Raw genomic sequence first — 23,265 nt, 5'->3', positions numbered from 1 at the left:
ACAGTAATTCATTGAAAAATGCACAGTGACAAGCTTTAAATACTTTTACATATACCTTCAAGCACAGAAAAGCTAGATCCAATCCAATGCAAAAAATATTAATTTGCAGTGTTAAGGTCATCGACTACAGTATATCATGGCAGCCAAAGAAAAGTCATGGACTAGCACAGAGTTCCTCCAACCAGCATACAATTGTTCTCATTTCTCCAGGACAGATAGTCGTGCCAGCAGCTCCGGAGAGTACACCTGCAAGTATTCTTGTGTCGGTATGAGACTGGCAGTGAGGGTCAATCTCAACAAGGCAATCAGCATGAATCACCTGAATCGATCAAGCAGGTGGTCAGGCCAGAGCTCGCTGTCTCATCAGATGACACCAATAAAAAGGAAAAGAGCCATGTATGAGGAACGAGGAAAAAAGCACTACCATCAACAGCAGAGAGCCTGCTGTGCCTCAACTGAGTTTGCAGGACAGCCCCTCAATTAAGCCTATACCTGAAGTCGCATATAGGAGAACAAGAAAAGCCATATAAAACCATGGACAGATACTGGTGGCTAACAAGATCCCACAAGTTGACTGGGACTACCTACCTAGTGCAAAATGATGATGGGTAAGAAAATGTAAAAGGATTGAAACATTTTACAGAATTCACTTAGAACATGTAATGTAAAATGATTCAGCTGACTATCATTGATTGAATATGGGTGTGTTTTTACTATGTGCTTATACAGTATGATCGTGGCAAAAGGTCGTTAAGACTTTTCAGACCATCTTTGTTTGTAAGTCTTTGTTTTAAGATTTTTTTTTTTTTAATCCCAGCACCTTTTCAGGCATTAAATGCACCATACGCTCAAATTAATTAAATAAACAATGAATTCATTATTTTTACTCAGGAGTTGGTAATTTAGGGATAAAACCCTAGTGAATACTTGACTTGCATTCGACAGATGTAGAGATTTAGAACTACTACTCTGTTCCTGCTGGGCAGGAACCGTTACAAAAGTGTTAGCTAACACATTAGCCATATAAACTTGAAAATTGCTGTAGTATATCAATGATCATTGCAACAACTTTGTTGTTGTTGAAATCTAGGGTGTAAAAATTAACTACTGCTTAAAGCCATAATAATAGACTGAAGAAATGCACAAGAGAACAAAAACACCATCAGATTTGACCTTGGGTGTCATAAGCTACTGATGATTATTTCTGGTCTATTCTATTACTGTAGTGCTGTTGCCTCTCTCCTCCACCTGGTAGAATGGATCAATGAGCTGCATTGATCTGCCCACTCGGATGGCGTCTAATGACTAACTCAAGTCAGTGATGAGAGCATAAATTGGGAGAAAATATATATATATATATATATATATATATATATATATATATATATATATATATATATATATATATATATATATACACATACACACACACACAGCCTACTTTTAGAGAAAATCTGAGGTAACATGTTGGTTTTGCTATGGCTTGTGATGAATTGTTAACCCTACAGGATGAATAATTAACACTGATAAAATTGTGAAAGAAAAGGCCCACTGTAAAAAGACAGTATCATCTTTTGTGCATTTCTAAAAAGGATTATTCAAAATTGGGTTTGTTGATACATAAAGAAAGAACAGCTCTCTTTGCTAAATGGTATTCTGTGAGACAAATACCATTTTACCACAAAATAACAGGACTGCCCTAACAGTTAATGTGAACCTTTGTAACACCAACAAGCGTATTTCTCTTATGAAGCAATTTTCAACCGTTGTTATATTAAACGGAGCTCATTCCACTCTGCTGTTGGTTCCATCAACCTCTGAAGGCTGGCTCAAGCTTTTAGTTGCTCATCTTAGCATACAAAATGCTAACTGATATTTTGTAGATTTTTATTTTCCAGCATCAGAAAAAAATTCACTTGCAGGCAAAAACATATGTAGCTCATGCAGATATTTTATGATTACAAATTCACTAGTCTCCAGTCTTCTTGACTTAGTCTCAACCCTGTCTAAATCTGGTCTTGACTTGCCAAGACTCAATCTTGAAATCAACGTGATGCAGCCTACAGCCCGGTTAGGTTTGTTTCTCAGTAAAGCAGACCGATTACAATTTTTCCAGTGAAGCAGGCTCAGAAAACATTCTGATAAGTTGGCTTAGATAATGGCTCCCTGGTACTAACCCTAAAGATTTGTTTTGGCAAAATAAGACAATAGGACTACATATTTTATATTTGTGTGTATCACTTTTGATTACCATCTTCCACAAAAACCTCCACATAATATTATCTTTTAATTAGCTCTTAACCACAGCACCAGTCCAACACTCTATCATTTACTGAGGAGATAACTAGAGAGGCAATCAGGCGGACGAGTCAGACCGCCGCTGTTAATTACCCACATGCCAATAATGAGACAGAGCCTCTTATTAGCTCCCTACAATCCAAAGCTTCCCCACACTCCACTGCTTTGCCAGCTCCCCATGGCCTACTAAAGGAAATCTGCTTTTTAACAGGGAAGAAGAAGCTTACAGCTTTACTGTTTTTTTTTTAAGCACCTGCAGCAACTGCTCTAGCTGGGTGTCCTTGTGTTGGTGGGGGGTAAGAGAATGTGCGTTCTTCACTCTCTCTTAGCACTTTACAATCAGACAAGTTGTGAGGAAACTCAAAAGGGCAAACATTTCAGGGTTTGTGAGGTTTGCCATTATACATCAACAGTAAGATACAAGAAGGATATTTGGTGCTAGCAACAAAACTCATCACATCAGCGGATTGTGGTGACTATTGTTCAGCTGCCACAAGTCAGCTCACAAGATAAATGTGATAACCAAGTTTAGCACAGTTGCTATTCACTCAATTCACAAGTCAAATGTTGACCTGTGCAAAGGTGTTTTGTGATATTTCGAGCATACAAACAGTGCACATTCTTACATCCTATACTTTAAGTACAAAAAGATCAGACAAAGACATTGAGTTGGAAGAGGGGGAGGGAATAATGTTGAGCATCAATTCACCAGCTTGACAATGAGAGGCAAACAGACAAAACGAGGAGGCAAAAGCAGGAGATGCACAGATGGAAAGAGAGAAATGGAAGTCAACTGATGAGACATTTGCATTTTGCAGCACATATCTGTGCCTCTTACAACGACCGAGTGTTTCAGCTCTCTGGGGTACAGCCTTTGACTGGTCACTGACACACCACCACACCTTCAAATGCCCACTCTGACCTCCTCCTCCACTCCACACAGAGCTTGGGCCGAGCTGGGAAGTGATGCTGTTGTGGGCTGTAAAGCCCTTTGAGACAAATGTGATATTGGACTACATCAATTAACTTGACTTGATGTAAATAACCTTGTGAAAGAAATATGACTGACACCTTTCTGTGCCAGAGGTCTCTACTCTACTCTGGGTCACTTTGGATAAAGGCATCAGCTAAATGAATGTAATGTACTCAGACTCCTTCTGTTCATTTATTTGTCACTACATTTTTACATTTAGTTTATTTTTTACTTTGTTATATACATTGGCAAATAACATTAAATGTGTTATTTCCAAAAATGTAATTACTACATGCATTTTATTTTTTTTTAAGATTATTTTTTTGGGGGGGTTTTTCCCTTTATTTCAGAGTGACAGTAGATAGACAGGAAAGGTGGGAGATAGCTGGAGGATGACACGCAGCAAAGGGCCACAGGTCAGATTTAAACCCGGGCCGCTGCAAAGGATTCAGCCTACACTCTTACCGGGTGAGCTCGAGTTCACCCCAATTACTACATTCATTTTAAGATATTAATCAAACTACTGTCAACAAATCAGATTAAATGCAAACTGGCAAAAACGTCTTTATGGTAAACAAACCGTTTTCTTAATCAAGCAACTGAAATGGTTAAGAAAACTAAACAATTAGGGAGGCGGGGATAATATCCACTTCAGAAGATTCATCAGAATATATATATATATATATGTCATTTTTATGGTGATATCAATATACATATTTTGAGATACATGTAGGATGTTTTCCGAATCTTTCTTCTGGAAAATTGGTGGAGAACCTGTTACTATAACTAACAAAAGAAGAATGTCTTTTGTAGTTGTAAAAATCTTACAGTATAAAGCGACATATCGTCCAATCCTACAACCAATTAATTTAAACCATTAATTAGCCAAGCAGCAGTAGCAACTTGACTTATTGTTTTTACTGACTGGTGGGTAGTTTTACACTCTTTTGCACAAATGTTAAACTCGGTATGCTATCACACAAGTATCGTCTCAGGAACCCACCAATCAATTGGGCTTAAACCACCACAATATTCTACCACTGTCCTGATCCAGCCATTGACAACCAGAAACCACACAACTCACCCAAAAATCCACCAGTTACCAGAAGCCCACAAACCTTATTTAGGTAATTCATAGTTAGTCAGTCAAGCAGTCAGACTGTGTACAGTGGTAATATGTATGTATGGACATGGGTGCAGGTTCTGTGAGGGTTGTAATAGTTGCAGTAGAGATACCTGTCTGAGTTTGAGGTAGAAAGTCTCACTGAAGGTCTTGCGGCTGAAGTACCAGAAGCGTTCGTTTGATGGATATATCCTGACCAGAGTTTCCAGCAGGAAGCGAACTGGCTCCACTACCTCAGTTATAACTAGGTCCACTGCCACTGTCATGTAGACTTGCTTATCTGGAGAAAACCAGAGAGAAGAAGCAAAACAGGAAAAGGTTACTATGGAGTTATGTTTCCTTTTTAGTTTTTTTACTTGATTTCAGTCAGTGAAGCCCATTTAACTATTTTCTATACTGTTAAGAAGGTTGAATAACAACGTTAGAGTGTACACATGATAAACAGCTGTAGGAGCACTACAGCTTTCAAAGTCGAACCAGGTTATGGATTGTCTAAAAGCTGGTACACATTAATAACTCTGCACCAACCTCCGGCAGAAACCAACCTTTATTTGTGATGCAGTGGTTTTTTCCTAATTCAAAAAATACTCGGAACTAATAAAAAATAAACTTTGCAATAAATTAATTTAGAAATCCATAAATGTAACTGTTCGCTAAAGAGATTTCGCTATTCTCTGACGGCTTCTACTGGGGAGAAGGAAATCCACACAATGTATTGTGTGGGGATGCCACACCCCCTAGTGGTAAAGGACATAACATCAATGGGCCCCATTCTCCAACGTGAAGAGAGGACCGTGAGTTTGCAGTGTGTTTAGCGAATTCTAAGCCAATAAAGTGTGTATTTCAGTCGGGTGGAAAAGGACAGCAAGGTAGTGGTATTTTTAGCAGTTCCTATCGTAATTCTAAGCCGAAAAGGTGCATCTGTCAGTTGGGTACAGAGCTCTGCATGAGCACGGGCTTCCATTACTGTCAATATAGCCAGCATCTAACGATAGCTACTCCGCTGTGCTGTGGAGTAATATCTGGCTATGTGAGACAAGCGTCTAGCAACATTGTTGGATGCTGTGGTCAACCAACATGAACTTCGAGTCTGGGGAGGAGGGGGCGGGGGAAGACGACTCTCTCCAGTATTTTGAATTTGTACTGCAGTAACTATTTTAAAAACACTTGCTGTCAGTATTACATATTGCACCTTTAAGAACTAATTTGTTCTTAAACCCCACTTACACAGTTTTCAATAAGATTCTGGCAATCACAAATGTTTTCTTATTTGGGATTTGTTCGTAGGTAAGAACAGAATCTACGCACACTCAAGAGCACTCACGAAGACATTGGGATTCATCATTCTAAGAACACACCTGCGAACAATTCCGCTGTTTAAGAACACGTCTTGAATCAGACGTAGACTTTTCTTAGGAACTTTCTTTAAGAACAAATTTAAGAAAAAACTTAGGAAGATATTGGTGAATGAGGCCCAATGTCTAAAACTTCACAGCTGAAGTCTACACATTTATTTGTTAGATGAAAAAAAGTTCACACTGGTAGATGAGCCCTGGAACTCAAACGTATTGTCGTAGTACAGAGGTCTTGGTTCAAACAACAGAAACTTCATACATAAAGAGATGTGAGCCTCAAACTTACTAATCACTTAATGCCAATGTTTTGTCTTATTATAATGGAGGAATAAACAAATTACTATTAAAATAGTTACTGCAGTCCTGCCTCCCACCTTCAAGTCAAACTCTTCAAAGCCTGTGAGTCAGCAAGTTGCTAAGTGGTCTAATGTGTTAGCTCTAATGGATTTGGTTAGGGCAAGCTCTCTGCCTGGATACACTCTGTAGGATCCTGTCTGAACACATGGAAATGCTTTCCTTTTAAAACACAATGACATTGGTCTCGTCTCAGGTACATGATGATACATCAACTCCAATATGTTTATCTGAGCGCACACAGATTTGTGAACACACATTTCAGGCAGCAATTCTGTTTAAAACTTCAATAAAACTATTCAATGTATTTAAATTATTTTTTTTAAATATATTGTTGGTACCTAATTCATGAATATGTCATTTGATGTTCTTATTCAGTTCAGGTTCTAGATGTTAATATACAGAAAACAGATATGACCAAATCAATCATTACTAATTCCACTGAAGAGTTACAGTCTGCAATCACCAGCAGAGTAAATCATAGTAGTTGGGAGGGAAAGGAAACTGGAATATGGAAACAACTCAAGTGAGCAAACTACACTCATAAACATTGTAATGTTAATGCATTATAATCTTTCAGGCATTGAGCGGACACTCTGAAAGGAATTCAAAAGCCAGTATTGTGCATTGTTCAGTTCGAAAAAGTCATAAATATATCATCTTGGCCGCAATAAAAATGATCTGAAAATCTTGATGACCTGTGCAGCTCAAATTAATATAACCTCTCGTGTCTAGCCCCTTTAGGGAGATAAAAGACCCAGCTCTCACTCACACAGAAAAGGGCAGCATAGACACACAGAAGTTAAAAAAAGATAGATAAAAAAAAAAAAACTGGCACACTACAGTTCCTAATACACATGTCTAAGGTCTTGCACTATACAGAAGCAGCATGTTTTATGTTGTTCCAGTTCATCATACAAATCCAACATAATCACTTATAGTAAAGTCCCTTCAGCTTTAGGTCGGAGGTGCCATCAAGTGGTCGTCATGGGAATCGCCGTTTCAGAAATGCTTTATATAAGAATACATTCACAGTTAACCCAACACTATCCCAGAAAGGCTCATGTTGAGTTTGAAAGACATGGGTCAAGTGTCTTGCAAAGTGATTTAACATGATTTGTAAGCGTGGATAAAAATACTTCCAAGTAAAAGGCTTTTTTTCCTTTCTCTTTTTTTACACAAACAAACAAAGGAGTCATACAGCAACTCAGGATAAAAACAGAACATAATGTACTGCATCCATACAACACATACTGTAATGCCAAACCATACAGCATTTCAAGACTGAGGCTATAACAAATATGAATATTAATGAAATAAAATAAAGTGTGGTCAAACATGGGCCGAGCACCTCAGAAAGGATTTGTTCTGAACATGAACACAATAGGGGTTGCTATAGACACTAAAAATAAAAGGAGAGAGCAGGTGTCCGTCTCCCTCTGATAGCGATAGGTGGTGAGTGAATGAAGAAGAAAAGAGGGGAGTGATAAAGATGACCTACTTCTTTGGTGCTGCCGTGCTGCTAGAGCATGCAAACACATAAAATGAGAGAGATTGCTGGAAGTTAAAAGTTATTTAAGTACACCAGTATTCCTCTGTTGGGGCGTTTGTATTCATCAAGCTCTATTTGGGTGGCTTGACTTTCTTGTTGTAGTTCTTATTGCTTTCCCTCTGCAATATTTTGACCACTGAGTGTGTGCACGGTCTTTGTGAAAACAAGCCAGCCAGGTGCTTTAATCTGGAAAGTCATTGCATAATTTACCATAATGAAATTTATAACAAGGCTATAGATTTGGTATGCTTTGTGAATACCCAGCATGTTTAGAGCAGTGTGTTTGAGCTCTACATCATTACCTCCTTTAGCTCAGCTCATTTGCCCTGCTGAGACAGCTGCCTTACAAACTCTGGTAGTTACAGCACTAAGATAAGAGTTGAAAAGACACATTTCTTGTCAAACTATAGTAAGTAAAGCCAATCGTGTACAAAAAACAACCCCAAAAAGCAAAGGGTGAGTGGAAAGAAAGATAGAGATGTAGACATTTGATGGCCGGCAATTCTAAACATTTGGAAAGCCAAAGTGCAATATTAACTAAGGTAAACCTAATCTATACAGTAGATAAGATGAAATCCCTCCCAAAAAATGGGGTGAGCAATAAATGCAGTGTAACACGTGCGACACAAACCGCAACCCCAACAAAGACCCCCCCCCCCAGTGGAAGATCACTGGGACTTGTCATGTCATCTCTCTTTTTACAGTGATCCTCACCTCTCGATGCCCAGCTCCATGTTGCACATCTGCTGAACTGAAACCACGACCTTCTTCTGAACGCTCTGTCGCAGCTTGAAGTAGAATTTATCTCTGTCCTTAGGCACGGAGCTGTGGAGGGAAAGAACGGATGGGGGTGAGTATACATAACCTTTGGGACTTAGGTGTGATTCAATTTTGATTTTGTGTATTGTTGTACTGTGGTGTTGTTTAATGTAATTTGAAGTGCATTTTAATTTACCCCGTTTTGTGTCATTGTTCTCTCTGTGTTAATGCCAGTTTCTTTGCTAGATTGTCACCTAGCCCAGTTGAAGATAAAATACGACGGATCTTTTCTCAAGTCTTCTACATATTATATCTACCCGTGTCTGCTGTGCTATTAGAACAGCTATTTGGCTATTTCATTTCAGAGGAGAATAGACAATGAAAAATCAATCACTTAAATACTCGATATATGATGGCTTGTGAAAATGGAAAAATTGTTTCACTGTGCCGATAAGCTTTATGCTCTTTACAGATGAACAATAACAGTCAGATTAAACAGTATTCCGGCAGCATATTAAAGCTATCGCATTAATCGCATGCCGGCATGCGATTAATTTATTTTACACTTCACTCGGCTTTGCGTCGTGCCTAACGGCTACTATTTTGACCCTTTGGCGGTTCCGTACTTCTTCATAACACATCTTCTGCTGCAGAATGCAGGCAGGCTGCCGGCATGGAGAAAGACAGCAGCAACACACTTCTGAATGGCGCTTTTCTTTTAAAAAAAACTCCCGGACGGCTCAGTAGACAAGTCGAAAGCCATATGCACATTGTGTAAAGCCAAAATAAAATATCACCGAAAAACGTCAAGCTTGAGCTACCACCTATGAGCTAAGCATATTAACGTGACGCAGTTTGATGCTAGCGGGCTCAGGCAAAGACGTATTTTGGAGAGTGCTACTTGCCGACCTGTGGATGAAACCAAATCCCAAAAAATTACTACAGCTCTTGCAAAATGGGTGGCAACTAACTGCAGACCTGTCAGCATCGTAGAGGACTCGGGTCTTAAAGAAGTGCTACGGTTGGCATGTTCTGACCCGTCTTATACACTGCCATCGAGGAGGACAGTAGTTTCACCATACACAGCCTGTATGACATGGAGAAAGCAGCTAAACTGGAACTGCTGCCAAGTGCAAACGCTGTCTCATTAACCGGTGATCACTGGATGTCAGTGAGTAATCACAATTATTTAGGAGTTACTAAACACTATATTGACTCTGGCTGGACTTTGCACTCGTTTGCCTTAACGGTGGTTGTTAGTGTTACATCTCAGTCAATTGTTCTCAATCCTTGTTAAAAATGTAAAAGGTTAAATGTCCTGCTGTGGCATCTGGTTTTTGGACCATTTTGTTTGTACTGTATAAGCAAAGTGTTAGTGTTACATCTCAGTTAGGTTAGGTACTTGTAGGAATTGTGTAATAATGACAGATTCACATATTTGTTTAAAGTAAATAAATAATAGTCAAGTTCATAAAGTCACTTTCTTTGCATTCATTTGATTCCCAATCAAGATACACTGGTAAGAATTGCTTTCCATTGTTATTATGTACTAAAAACAGTTCTGAAATGCAAAATAATAGAATTTTAATTGTGATAAAACATGCGATTAATCGCGATTAACTATAGAACTTCAGCGATTAAAAAAATTTAATCGTTTGACAGCCCTAATTTCAAGTGTTTATTTCTTTTAATTTTGATGATTATAACGGACAACTAATGAAAACCCCAAATTCAGTATCTCAGAAAATTTGAATATTGTGACAAGGTTCAATATTGAAGACACCTGGTGCCACACTCTGATCAGCTAATTAACTCAAAACACCTGCAAAGGCCTTTAAATGGTCTCTCAGTCTAGTTCTGTAGGCTACACAATCATGGGGAAGACTGCTGACTTGACAGCTGTCCAAAAGACGGCCATTGACACCTTGCACAAGGAGGGCAAGACACAAAAGGTCATTGCTAAAGAGGCTGGCTGTTCACAGAGCTCTGTGTCCAAGCACATTAATAGAGAGGCGAAGGGAAGGAAAAGATGTGGTAGAAAAAAAGTGTACAAGCAATAGGGATAACCGCACTCTGGAGAGGATTGTGAAACAAAACCCATTCAGAAATGTGGGGGAGATTCACAAAGAGTGGACTGCAGCTGGAGTCAGTGCTTCAAGAACCACCACGCACAGATGTACGCAAGACATGGGTTTCAGCTGTCGCATTCCTTGTGTCAAGCCACTCCTGAACAAGACACAGCGTCAGAAGCGTCTCGCCTGGGCTAAAGACAAAAAGGACTGGACTGCTGCTGAGTGGTCCAAAGTTATGTTCCCTGATGAAAGTACATTTTGCATTTCCTTTGGAAATCAAGGTCCCAGAGTCTGGAGGAATAGAGGAGAGGCACAGAATCCACGTTGCTTGAAGTCCAGTGTAAAGTTTCCACAGTCAGTGATGGTTTGGGGTGCCATGTCATCTGCTGGTGTTGGTCCACTGTGTTTTCTGAGGTCTAGGGTCAACGCAGCCATCTACCAGGAAGTTTTAGAGCACTTCATGCTCCCTGCTGCTGACCAACTTTACGGAGATGCAGATTTCATTTTCCAACACGACTTGGCACCTGCACACAGTGCCAAAGCTACCAGTACCTGGTTTAAGGACCATGGTATCCCTGTTCTTAATTGGCCAGCAAACTCGCCTGACCTTAACCCTATAGAACATCTATGGGGTATTGTGAAGAGGAAGATGCGATGTGCCAGACCCAACAATGCAGTAGAGCTGAAGGCCACTATCAGAGCAACCTGGGCTCTCATAACACCTGAGCAGTGCCACAGACTGATCAACTCCATGCCACACCGCATTGCTGCAGTAATTCAGGCAAAAGGAGCCCCAACTAAGTATTGAGTGCTGTACATGCTCATACTTTTCATGTTCATACTTTTCAGTTGGCCAACATTTCTAAAAATCCTTTTTTGTATCGGTCTTAAGTAATATTCAAATTTTGGGAGATACTGAATTTGGGATTTTCATTAGTTGTCAGTTATAATCATCACAATTAAAAGAAATGAACATTTGAAATATATCACTCTGTGTGCGATGAATGAATTTAATATTCAAAATTTCACTTTTTGAATGGAATTACAGACAAATCAACTTTTTCATGATATTCTAATTATACCTGATTTATTTATTTATATATATATATATATATATATATATATATATATATATATATATATATATATATATATATATATATATATATATATATGACCAGCACCTGTATATTGAGGTCTTTATTTTTCATAATTGCATAATACAGATAAAATCAACAAAAGGAATTAATTGATGCATAAAGGCGATTGAGGCATTTTGTGAGTAAATATGGCATCAATGTTATGAACTTGCTACAATTAATTAAAGACTGTATTATAAACAATGATTCTGCAAGACAGTAGGAAAAAGCCCAAAAGTGTGTACTAAGTACCTAAAAGAAGATGATAAGAACTTTATTGACCCCACACCGGGGAAATTCACTAACCTGTAGTTGCCCTTGCCATCGTCCTCTTTGATCTCCAGTGAGACAGTGAAGGTGTAGAGGTCGCCGTCGGGTGGACTGGACAGCGCCGTGTCCCTGATGTCTGCCGGCCTTGAAGAACGCCGAAAGGCTGTGGAGAAACTGTAGAGGATACGACTGACCTGGATGGAAAAGGAAAAACAAAAACTTTATAGGCAAGTAGGAAAGATTAGGAAGAAAAGTTAAATAAAAAAAAAAAAAAAAAAAGACTAAAATCCAAATGGAATACACTCATTTACAGATGAGATAAAGTAACATCTTGCGAAAGGAAATTGTAAGTGAATAGAAACAATATATGCAAATAGAAATGAACAGAGCATAATAGAGCTGGATATTATGGAGAAAACACAATAGCAGACAACAGTGCCCTCAGCTGGTTTCAGTAATTATAGGACAGTAGTAAATACAGAAATGGACAAACTTAAATGTCTGTTCTTTAAAATACATCAGAAGTGGATATTATGAGTATTAGAATCCACAGCCTGTAGTCAGCTTCCCAATTCTGCCACTTGAATGAATTTACTGTAGAAGTACACACTGATTATGGAAGTGTACTGTATTCATTACTGTTAGTGGGTGGATGATCTTGTACATGCCACTCTCCTGGTATATCATTATGGCTTTAAATTATATCTGCAGCAACTTTGCTTACTTACCGTGACATGTAACATTTCAAAAAGTAAACCAGATACTGATGTTATGGTATCTTTGGAATGCAAAACTTTTAATTACAGTAGCTACTCCAAATCTTACCCAGACCAAACTATTTTTAATAATTCCATTTCCTGTTCAAAAAAAGTTCTCTTAATACCTTCAATTGTTACTATAACTGCGCAACACATAGTCTTACACCTTATGTCACTTAACATAGTGGGATTCACAGAGCCTGGATTAACATGTTGACAAAATCCATGAGTCAGTCATGACTCCCCTTTAAAAATAGTGAAAATCATGTTGAGCTGCAGTTGTGCCACGTTCTATTTACCTTGGAACTCGGAAGCCGGAGCTGGGAATGACGTCATACCCGAGTTGAATGCGTTCCATTTAAAAGTCGGATTTTCATTGTTTTCATTAGCTCTAGCCCGGTTAGCTATTGTTAGCAATAGCTGTTGATAACAACGCATTACGCCGTTTTTTGTGCATGCAAACAGCGTCTGTGGACATGTTGTTACAGCATGTAACAACATGTCCACAGATAGAAGTTGAACATGCCTGTGTGAACGACTGATTTAGGGACACAAATAAAACAGAAGCTCTTATAACTTTATGTTACTGCAGCTTTCACAACTGTTGATACAGGGGGCAGCCATGTTAGATTTTGAACTCGGGGTACTGCGAGGTTTTCCGACTTTGACCTCGGAAAACCAGAGTTCCGAGGTATATAGAATGCGGCATTAGTAAGCTGTAACATGTATGTGTGTGTGTGTGTGTGTGTTTCTCACGGCCTCTTTGATGTGGCAGGAGAAGACGTGAATCTGGAAGTCCTCAGAGCTCCGGTAACTCTCAGTGAAGGAGAAACAGTCACTTTCCACCGAAGCCTCCTGTCCACGAGCACAGAACAACACCTTGTAGATGGGAAATGAGGCGATCTCTGTACCCGAGGCCTGGTCCACAATCCTGGGGAAAGTTATTTTACATGTCAAAATTATGCTTTAGCCCAGATTTATAATCTGCCTAACAGCAGAATAAAGAGATAGTAAATTTCAATTTGTAAATAAATCCTCTTTTTCAATAAACAATTTTAGCAAGTTTTATCAATTGTCTAGATTACCTTATGTCTATAGACCTGTGACCTGAGATCCCAGAGGAAATATGTAACATTTTGTAAGATGTTGTGTGGTATCATGCAAAATTGGTATCAGATAGTTCATATTACTTTGGGTTGAAAATAAGTTCTGTACGGTAATAGTCTAACGCAATAAATGGCATTTAACTTTATATAAAACCAAGCTTCCATTCAATCAAAAGGTAAGGCATACATGTCACTCTTTTCTTGCAGAGTGGAAATGTCAAAATGTTTAGCATGGGCAAGCAAAGCCATGTCTCATTTCCTCTTAACATTTCAAGTTCCCTTTTTTCCCTTATGACTCAGGATGGCTGAAAAGTTTCTCTTAACAAATGTAATATCCACTCTATAACTTCCCTTCTTCTGGTAGCTAAGAGGCTTAAGAGGTGATGGGTAACTTTAATGGGCACATAATTCATGATAATCTGTTTTTGGTTGATCTCCTAGGTTGTATATACAGTACAGGGACCTGTGATGTGTGGTGTGGTAAAGTTCTGCTTTCAGAACAGAAAAATACCTTCCACATCTATTTCATAAGACAGGTGCGAAGGAGAGGGACGAGTAGGTCAAAAGTTGCAAACAAAATCTTGCACACTTGGATTACACAAATGGTTATAAAGTTCTGCTTTACCAATTGATGTAGTGGTCTGGCTCAGAGTCTTTGTAGACATGTTCACCTTTTTTAATGTGCCTCGAACACCGTTATCACTGGTTTACTGGTTTCTGTGATTGCTGATTACATGACCTATGTCGAAAAGCTTTACATCAATCCAAGAATATTGTGTTACCAGACTCCCTGCAGTGTAGTTTCTTCACTGCCAATCTGTAGTTTACATATGTTTAACCGATCTCAACAAACGTATCTACTTTCCTTTTATCATAGCCCATTTTAAATTGACCAAGGTCTCAATATACACAGTTAGTCTGTCTCAGTGTGTGGCTGACCTTACGGAGCCATCTGGTCTACAGGGGACATGCAGGGTGATGGGAATGGGGATGGCGCTTTCAGCACGCAGGGTGGCCATGGCCCTCTGTGCCTCTGCCTCGTTGCGAGGGGCTTTGACCCAGGTGCAGCCAAGGTAGGACAGCTTGTTGAACTGGACACTGTCCTCCTCCAGTACGATGGGGCTGGATGGTGCTGGACATGTTTCTGTAGACAGACAGAAACATTGAGATATTGTTAAAACGCATCTTTTGGGTTTTCTGCCCACATTCTGAGTTAAAATGATGATTGCTCCTCTACCATCCAGGAAAATCTTAACCAAGATAAAATAAAAATTGCATTATCAACTTTCAACAACAACAACAACAACATATCCCATGAATTTGGCATGCTGTCAAATCATGAACATTTTTTTTTTCACATCCTGTGGTCTGACATCTCTGTGGCAGACCAGTATATTTAAAGAGGCATGAGAAACAAAGATGACAAAACCGCAAAAAACACAACTGAGAAGAAGTAAAGATAAGCAGAAGGTGAGCGAGAACTACACAGGAAGTTTTGGGGTCTTCTCTGAAATTAACTTTGACCTGGTACTTTCACACTTTGCAAACAGGAAGCAGAACAATGAGAGCAGCAACTGGACTTCCACTGCTGACTGGCTAATATTCAACACAATGCTAACCATTTCCTCCTAGTTCACTCAACAGTAGTAAAGCACAAAACAGTGTCCTAATGCAAGTCTAAGAAATGTATTCTATTTGAACTTATTTTACATTTTTAACAAAGTTAGTCCATACAGGAAAAGGTGGTAACGACTGACTGCAGGCACATATGAATAGTATTACACTAAGTTTTTAGACCACATACAGTACGTTATAATAAAAAAGTAAAATATTGAAATAGTACTAGGAAAAGGTTTTGACACACCTTGATTTTTTGCAGTTTGTTGTGCTGTCATTGTTAACAACATTGCTAAATCCACTGTAGGTCTGGAGAGCATGTGCTTTCTTCCTCTGTTATCAAGTGCCGTTTCATTTCACCTGAAAGTGAAAGTGTGAGCTTCACCGGAAGACTATCCAAAAGTACATACAGGAGTGCTTCTCACTGGACTTTATCTTCTCAGATCCTGGGCATGACAGGTATCCACCAAACACATTTGATGTTTGGTGGTACTAGATATTTTGGGCTTCAAAACCAGTACCAGGACTGAAGAGGGATGGACATAAAACTAAAACATAAGGACGCTCATAACGCAAGTTTCCCAGAGGGATTGAAACCTGTATGTTGTAACCCTGGTAGTGCTAATGCCTTGCACCTGCTGCTGAAAAAAACAGTGCAGCAGTATATAGTCAACCACTGTTAGTATGTTGTTTTTGCACTTTTTGTTGAGCCGTCACACCAACCTGTCCTTGCTGATATACAGAACAGTCAAGGCAATGTCAGAGTTCAGATACCAAGCCTTGCTAATCTGATATGGCAAAACTATATTTTGGTATGTCAATGCCATTCACCCAACTACATTTTTCAGACACACACAGCTCAGTTTTAAATGTGCTTTTAAATGCTTAGCACATTGTTATTTCCACTCTCTTAAGTTTCAGTGAAAAAGGCTTATATACTTCTCTGAAGCACATACCCCAAAATATCTTGAAGTGACAATGGTGTGCAGAAAATCGTGAAGAAAAAAAAAAAAAAAAAAAAAACACTGCATTTTTGTTTGCAACCTTTTTACCATTATGGCCCGAGTCTTTAGTTTTGCCTGAACTGATCCATCAAGTGTTCCATTTATCAAGATTCATTGTCCTAAATGTTATAACGATATATAAAGTTCACAAAAGTTTAATAGTTCATATACCCATACTGTCAGTGACACTGGTATGCATGTTCTGATTTAACTAGTTAAATTAGCAGTAGAATTTGGGAAATGTTCAGCTGCAGTGTGTACAGTGCCTAACAGTAAGACTCGCAATTCAATCAGCTGCCTTTTGACAGGAATATCTTGCTGAAAAAAAGGAGGAACATTTATGCACAAAGAACAATATAGTTGATATTTCAGTTTTGATGCATGTCTGGTGAATGGAAGAACAGCGGACTGGCAGATTGTAAATGCCTGTAAGTAGACACAGTGACTGTAAGATTGGACCTATACCTGCAGGTCGGGGCTCCAGGACTCGGCTCTCTGGGTCCTTGTGCTTCTCCATCTTTTCCACATTGCTCTTCTCCACCTTCACCTCATCATCATCATCCAACAACTCCTCCATAGCTTTCTCCAGCTGCTCACTCCCATTCCAAGACATCTGAGGGCGAGGGTAGAAGAGAAACAATTGGGGATTAGAGTGAAGGAGAAACAAGGAGAGATAAACCAGGGTGAGGATGAGGACACATTAATATAGATGAAGACAGATTGAAGCTTGCCGGACTGAGACAGCGCTTTGGCAAAAGCTTGTCGATTACCTTGCTTATATTTGCTGTCACATGCTTTCTTCGGTTGTAATAACACAACAAAACTACATGAAATGCAGGTACAAACGCATCATTGGGTGATCTAATCAGCCACCCCAGCTCCAGTGGTAGCCAGAGACACATTTGGTTGAGTTAACAAGAAAGGTAGATTACTAAATCTAGGAGGAGGGTGATGGGGGGGGGGGGAATGTTTTAGCTTATAGTTTGACCTTTTACCACTGCAAATCTGACCAGCATCCTTCAAGTGGCTTCTTGTTTGTGCTATGGGGGAAGGAATATTACATATTGCACCATTCAAGTCAGGTGTAAAAGTCTGTCCATGTGTGGTTCTGACCTTGAGTCTTGGCTTGCCCTCAGAGCCTTGTGGTGACCCTGCAGCACTGGACTGGACCAGAACAAACTCCTCACTGGCGACGGTGGCCACGGACTCGGTAGAGCTGCTGACTTTTCCAAGTGAGGAGCGGTCATCCATGGCTGGCTGGTTTACTCAGGGTCAGCTGGAGAGACCGTTGTTAAAGCTCTCCCCTTTCCCTCTCCTGTCCTCCCAGCTCTGTAGGAAGACAGGAGATGTTTTCTGGTATTCCAGTCAACATTTTAGGCACCATAATGAAAACTGTGTTTGGACACATTTGTGAAACTTACTCAATTATAGAATTATAAGATAGAGAAAAGAGCTAAGTGATTGACAGTGCTTTCTATACACAGAGTGGGCACATCTGTCCAAGAGCTATTTAACTAATAATAACCTAAAACTAGGTTTAATAGAATAGATTGCAGTTAAGGTACCATGTGCAGTGTTGTCACTGTAATGTGCATTGCCAAACCAAAACACACTTATTCAGTACCTAGACACTGCAAAGACATGCCAAACTACTCCCTTGGAGTTAATGATACCAGCCCAGAAGTGAGCACAATTTGTAAACCTAACCACAAATCTGCTGTTCCGCAATTCCTAAAATTGTTTTCAGTGCTCAGGGTGTGATTAGAGTCCTTCAGATCACTCTGGCATTTGCCAGTTGCCTGTCAAAGTGTCTGACAAAGCTGACAGCTACATTTCTGTATAAACGCAGATATTATAGTTGTTTTGTGATTGTTGATTTGTGATTAAGCAGAATTTATATTTCAGTCAGTTTACTACTAGCTGTCTGAGGCTAATGTATTGCTAACACAACATTGTAAGTAACTATTGGGCTAGTGTTAATTGTTTTGTATTTACTCTTTTTTCTGCTTCTCTTGTGGACTGTGTGTAGGTTTGCTAGCACAGCACCAAAAGAAAAGCACTGACAAAATCCACACATGTGTATCAGCCCATTGCCTCTACATGTAACATCCTGCAACAACATTCTACTGGCTCATGAGCTAGACTACACCACAAACAAACTGGTTGAAACCTGGCTTTTAGCAGGTAAGTAGCCTAAGCATAGATAAATAAAACGGACACGTAATTGGTTCCATCTTCTAAATTGTGAGGATTTGCTGACAGTCTTTGGTTTGGGACTAGTGGTTGAACAAAACAAGAGATTTGATGTCTTTAGACTTTAAGAAATTACAAATGGCATTTCTTTTCCTATTTTCTGACATTTTATAGGCCCAGCAATTAATCAATTAGTATTTTGAGTGACGCAGCATTTATGATGATGCCGTGGAGGAAGAGCATGCACACATTCACATGCACACACTAACACAAGCAAAGACATAGGCCTAGTCAAGAACAAGAGCATGAAGGGGGCATTCATTCACACACAGTGACATGATTACATGCATACAAAAGGCATTCATACACACTTAACCCTGGCAAATTATACACAAATGTGCACATGGTCATGTGCTCTAATCACACTTATTCAATTACACAGAGCACAGCCTGAAGCAAAAAAAGCAAAAACACTCCCACTGATTCACTTATGAAAGAAGCAGCAATGTAAGGAACTCAAATAAGAAACGAAGATAGTAGCAGGGCATGCTGGGAAATCATGTCATTTAGAGCCAAAGTATGCATTGGCTCTTTTGGATCACGTCTCTTCTTCTAAAGTCAGACTTGACTTGAAGCATGTGGTAAACACACTGAATTGGCTATTAACCATGATTACTTAATGGTGACTGTGCAAGTACACACCCCCACACACACCCCCACACCCACACCCACGATTTTGTAAAATAAAAAGGTAAACTACAGCTGCAATGTGCTAATATTTCTACCAGCAAAAGTAAATAAGAAACAAAGGCTTTTAAATTATGTCAACACAATAGAGTGTTCCCACACCTTCTTAAACATCAAATTCAAGGACTTTCAAGGCCCAATTCGCTCAAATTCAAAGACCCAACACAGCATAGTTTGAGACACAGATCAAGGTTAATTACTGCAACAACTGTGATAATAGTTATGTGAACTAGCAAGCTTTACAGAAGCTCACAGACAATAAAAAAGAGGCTTGAATGTGTGTGTCAATTGTGCTGTGTTACAGTGATGGCAGACTATGTGGTCTCTTGCCCTTTCTAACACAGTGCAGCAAAACAATATATAGCCTATTTACTAAGGTTAAGTTTAAAAAAAAAAAAAAAAATCTGAATAACTTCTATTCTTACACAAAATATATATCTATGTAAGCACTTTCAATAGCCCATGTCTATTTTAAAAAAAAAACTTCAAGGCCTTGTTTTTTCCCCCCCTCAGATTCACAACCTTCCAAGGAATTTTACTGGTTTTACTGGCTTCCATCTGTTGCCCGGTGGTCAATTCTGGTTATTACATACAACTGTAATTACCCAGATCGCACTGTTTCTAACCTTACTCTTTCTGCCCGTGTGTGGCAGTACAGTCACTTCCTCTTTGGCAGCAACTCAAACAGTAAACACAGCAGCAAGTTTGCACCCAGTCATTACCAGCCAGCTCCTCTAGTACGCTCCCAGTTGGCAGCCTTGCGACCCAACCACTGGCTATATGGAAACTGTGAGTGGCCAGTGGTGAAGTGACAGGCTGAAACACATCCACAGGCACTGGGCTAACCAGATACATTACTTACGTGTGTGTGTGTGTGTGTGTGTGTGTGTGTGTGTGTGTGTGTGTGTGTCGACGTGTCGACTTGCCCTGCTGTTGGATGTTGTTTTGTTACAGAATCAACAGACACATGAATACTATAAATTAATGTCATGAGAGTGAGAGCAATAAACTTTTTGGGCATAGACACTAGGAACTTTGACTGAAACACAAAAATCACACATTCAATTTGTATATACAGTATAACCCTGTGTACAAGATGCATTATTAGAAAAAATAAATAAAACTTTTGACACTTCACATGAGGGTTATGGCAAACTTTTCCCTTTGACTGTCTCTCCAGTTGGTGATAGCCAATACATTTGGCTTTACATCTCTCTTTTGGTTGAAGATAATGATGGCTACATGTCTGACTGTGCCTCAATCTAACTCTATCTGCTTTGACTCTGCTGACCTTCCTGTGAGGAACACAGCTCACAGCACCCAACCTGCTGACTGCATCTTTCCTGCCTCGAAATGATAATGGAGCATAAGCACACTGAACAGACCGGTCATTGCAGCATGGCAAACCTGTTAAATGGCTATAAAGGAGAATAACATTCTTAGGGTGGGGCTGATTTTACTAACTTTTCAACACGGTTTTACATTCAGTGTTTCCCACACATTAGAAAGCAATTTGTGACGCGTGCCTTTTTCAGTCGCGGAAAATACTGTTCAATACTCATCTGGATTGAAGCAGCAAACATTCAGTGTAAGAGTAAAAAAATGACATAACATAATGACATAACATTATTTATAATACGTTTATTTGATTCACAGCTGCTACATATAGTGTTTTGACCTCGACAACCCAACTGCATTTTACCGCAAACTTGCGACTAGTTAACTTTCTAAAGCAGGCACAATCGCTTGTTTGCTAAGAGTCGGGTCGGGACTCCAACATTAACACACTGACAACATTGTATTAAGAATATAAAATATTTTTATAGCACTTTTTAATGTGCGATTGTGTAAAGGTGTTTACGAGATACCAACCTTTCGTGAATTTGTGAATTTCGCCAGCCGTCTTCTCTCCTTTATGGAGACAGACGCTGTGTGTACGGTGGGAGGGGCTGTGTGTGTGTGTGTGTGTGTGTGTGTGTGTGTGTGTGTGTGTGTGTGTGTGAGTGAGCGAGACGCAAGTGACAGAGGAGAGCAGGGAAAGGAAATGCAGCTGAACGCGTTTTAAATAGCGTTTAAAAAAAAAAAATTTTTAAAAATGAAATAACGAAACGTAATGATAGTGCGGCGCACCGCCACACATTAGTCTATGTGTGGGAAACACTGACATTGAAAAGTATAATATGTCTTGTCTGTTCGGTCACCTGGGACAAAATCTGGCAATCTGTTACAAGCTTATACTGGCAATCTGTTACAAGGGTGTAAGCCTGCGTAACTCCATACTGGGATTAGGGTGTGACATTAGCACTGTCAGGTTTGGCTGTTCATTTCCCCTGTTCACATTTATGTTACTGGAAACCCTTCTGTGCAAAAGCATCCATCACACATCTTGTTACCAGTAACCTTAGTCAGTCCTCCTAACATGTGAACAAGATGGAGCCAGGTGACTATCCACACAAACAGTTCAGCCTCCATTGTAACTAAGACTGAAACCTGCTCTGACATTCGTTGGCGCACATAACAAACTGCTTGCTTGTGACACCTTACAACTGACATTGAATCACTTCCAGTTAGGTCTAATGCTAAAGCCATATGTTTATTTTCATAGTCAAATACATGGTCTTATCTGTTGGTCTGTTTATGGTAGACTGAAAAGTCTGACTACATCCATGAATGAAGTACACTGTTCGACATGAAGTACACTGTTGTGACAACCTGTATTACACAATGTACAACACAGCAGCAGCACAATACTGCATACAAGACAATGGTAGACTAAGCATTTCAGTAAATCTGATGAATGAATCAATGTGTAATGTAAGATAATTAATTCCTTATATACTGGTTAGTTCGCTGGCAGGCTGTGTAATGATACTTCTTTATAAAGTAGCTCCTTCATGACAAAGAAACACCTTAACAAAAGACCACTTTGGTTTAGTGTCAAAGCCTGGTCTACATCAGACTAGTAGCTGTCTAGATGTCTTCAAATGTCCAGTCCAATAGTCCAAAGCACAAAGTATAACATACATTATAAAACACAGAAAAATAGAATATCTTCATATTTGAGGGGCTAAGAACACTAATTGTTTTTGCTTGAAAAATGACTTAAAAAGGTGCTCTAAGCGATGTCCCTCATTTTTTAGGCTACAACATTTTTTGTCACATACAGCAAACATCTCCTCACTCTCTGCAAGCTGCCAGTCTTCCAGCGTTCCAGCCAATAACAGACAAGAAGGATTTGGGGGTGGGGGTTGCGGGGTTAGTGTGCGGAAGCACGAAAGGGAGGGAGAGGGGACAGGATGAGGAGGGATGAACTAGCCTCGTTTTGTTTGAAAATACTTCGAACGTCAACAAGCAGTGCCGTCACCCAACATCGCTTAGAGCACCTTTAAATGATAAATCGATTATCAAAATAGTTTGATTAATTGATTATTCGTTGCAGCTCTACATCAGCTACTTTACTTTTAAAATATTGCCAATATCTACAGGAGCAGCTTGAGCATTTTAAACCAAGTCCAAACCTCAATTAATGGATAGTTGCTTGAAAAAAATGCTTAAAGAGAAAGCCAACCTACCAGTCAGACCCTGATGTTGTACAAAAGTCTCTCCTTTAGTTAAACAGTAACGAATAGACAGTGGAACAAATGCTGTGACACCATGACAGCAGCTGCAGTGATGTTACGGATGTATGGGTACATTGTCTACTACACACCTCTAAGACCTCCAGCCAAATAAAACTCAATTGGGTGAAATATGCCAAACAAAAGCTATATGGGCCCTTTCTGTATTAGACACTAATACTGTGTAAATGGTTCAGTTCCAAAAAGAGTCACCCGACTGCTTCAATTATTCAGATGTTGATGCTCCTTTTTCCAGCTGAGGAGATAGTTGTCAGAGTTTGTAGATAATTACTTTGTGGTCCCAAACTCAATGGAATATTCTGTTGGG

The 23,265-nt window shown here is 39.5% G+C and overlaps 2 protein-coding genes across 3 annotated transcripts in view; both read right to left on the bottom strand.

Annotated features, from left to right (window-relative positions):
* The window catches only part of rabgap1l (RAB GTPase activating protein 1-like), a 110,912-nt gene extending 106,242 nt beyond the window's left edge, over positions 1-4,670 (bottom strand). For both annotated transcript variants that reach the window (XM_078258654.1, XM_078258655.1), the window contains exon 1: positions 4,508-4,670. In XM_078258654.1, the coding sequence (XP_078114780.1) occupies positions 4,508-4,660 (153 nt within the window). In that variant the 5' untranslated portion in view covers positions 4,661-4,670. The remainder of the gene's footprint in view (positions 1-4,507) is intronic.
* Positions 4,671-8,365: 3,695 nt separating this feature from the next.
* On the bottom strand, positions 8,366-21,212 carry LOC144523942 (rab GTPase-activating protein 1-like). Its single transcript, XM_078259913.1, has 7 exons — positions 21,193-21,212; positions 17,494-17,709; positions 16,846-16,993; positions 14,699-14,903; positions 13,410-13,584; positions 11,932-12,089; positions 8,366-8,480 (listed from the first exon to the last, which is right to left on the bottom strand). Exons 2-7 carry the CDS (start codon positions 17,629-17,631, stop codon positions 8,366-8,368), a joined length of 939 nt encoding a protein of 312 aa, XP_078116039.1. The 5' UTR covers positions 17,632-17,709; positions 21,193-21,212.
* Positions 21,213-23,265: the final 2,053 nt, after the last annotated feature.

The sequence above is a fragment of the Sander vitreus genome, chromosome 9, assembly GCF_031162955.1.
Source record: "Sander vitreus isolate 19-12246 chromosome 9, sanVit1, whole genome shotgun sequence".
Lineage (NCBI taxonomy): Eukaryota > Metazoa > Chordata > Actinopteri > Perciformes > Percidae > Sander > Sander vitreus.
This window is presented reverse-complemented; position numbering and strand designations above follow the sequence as displayed.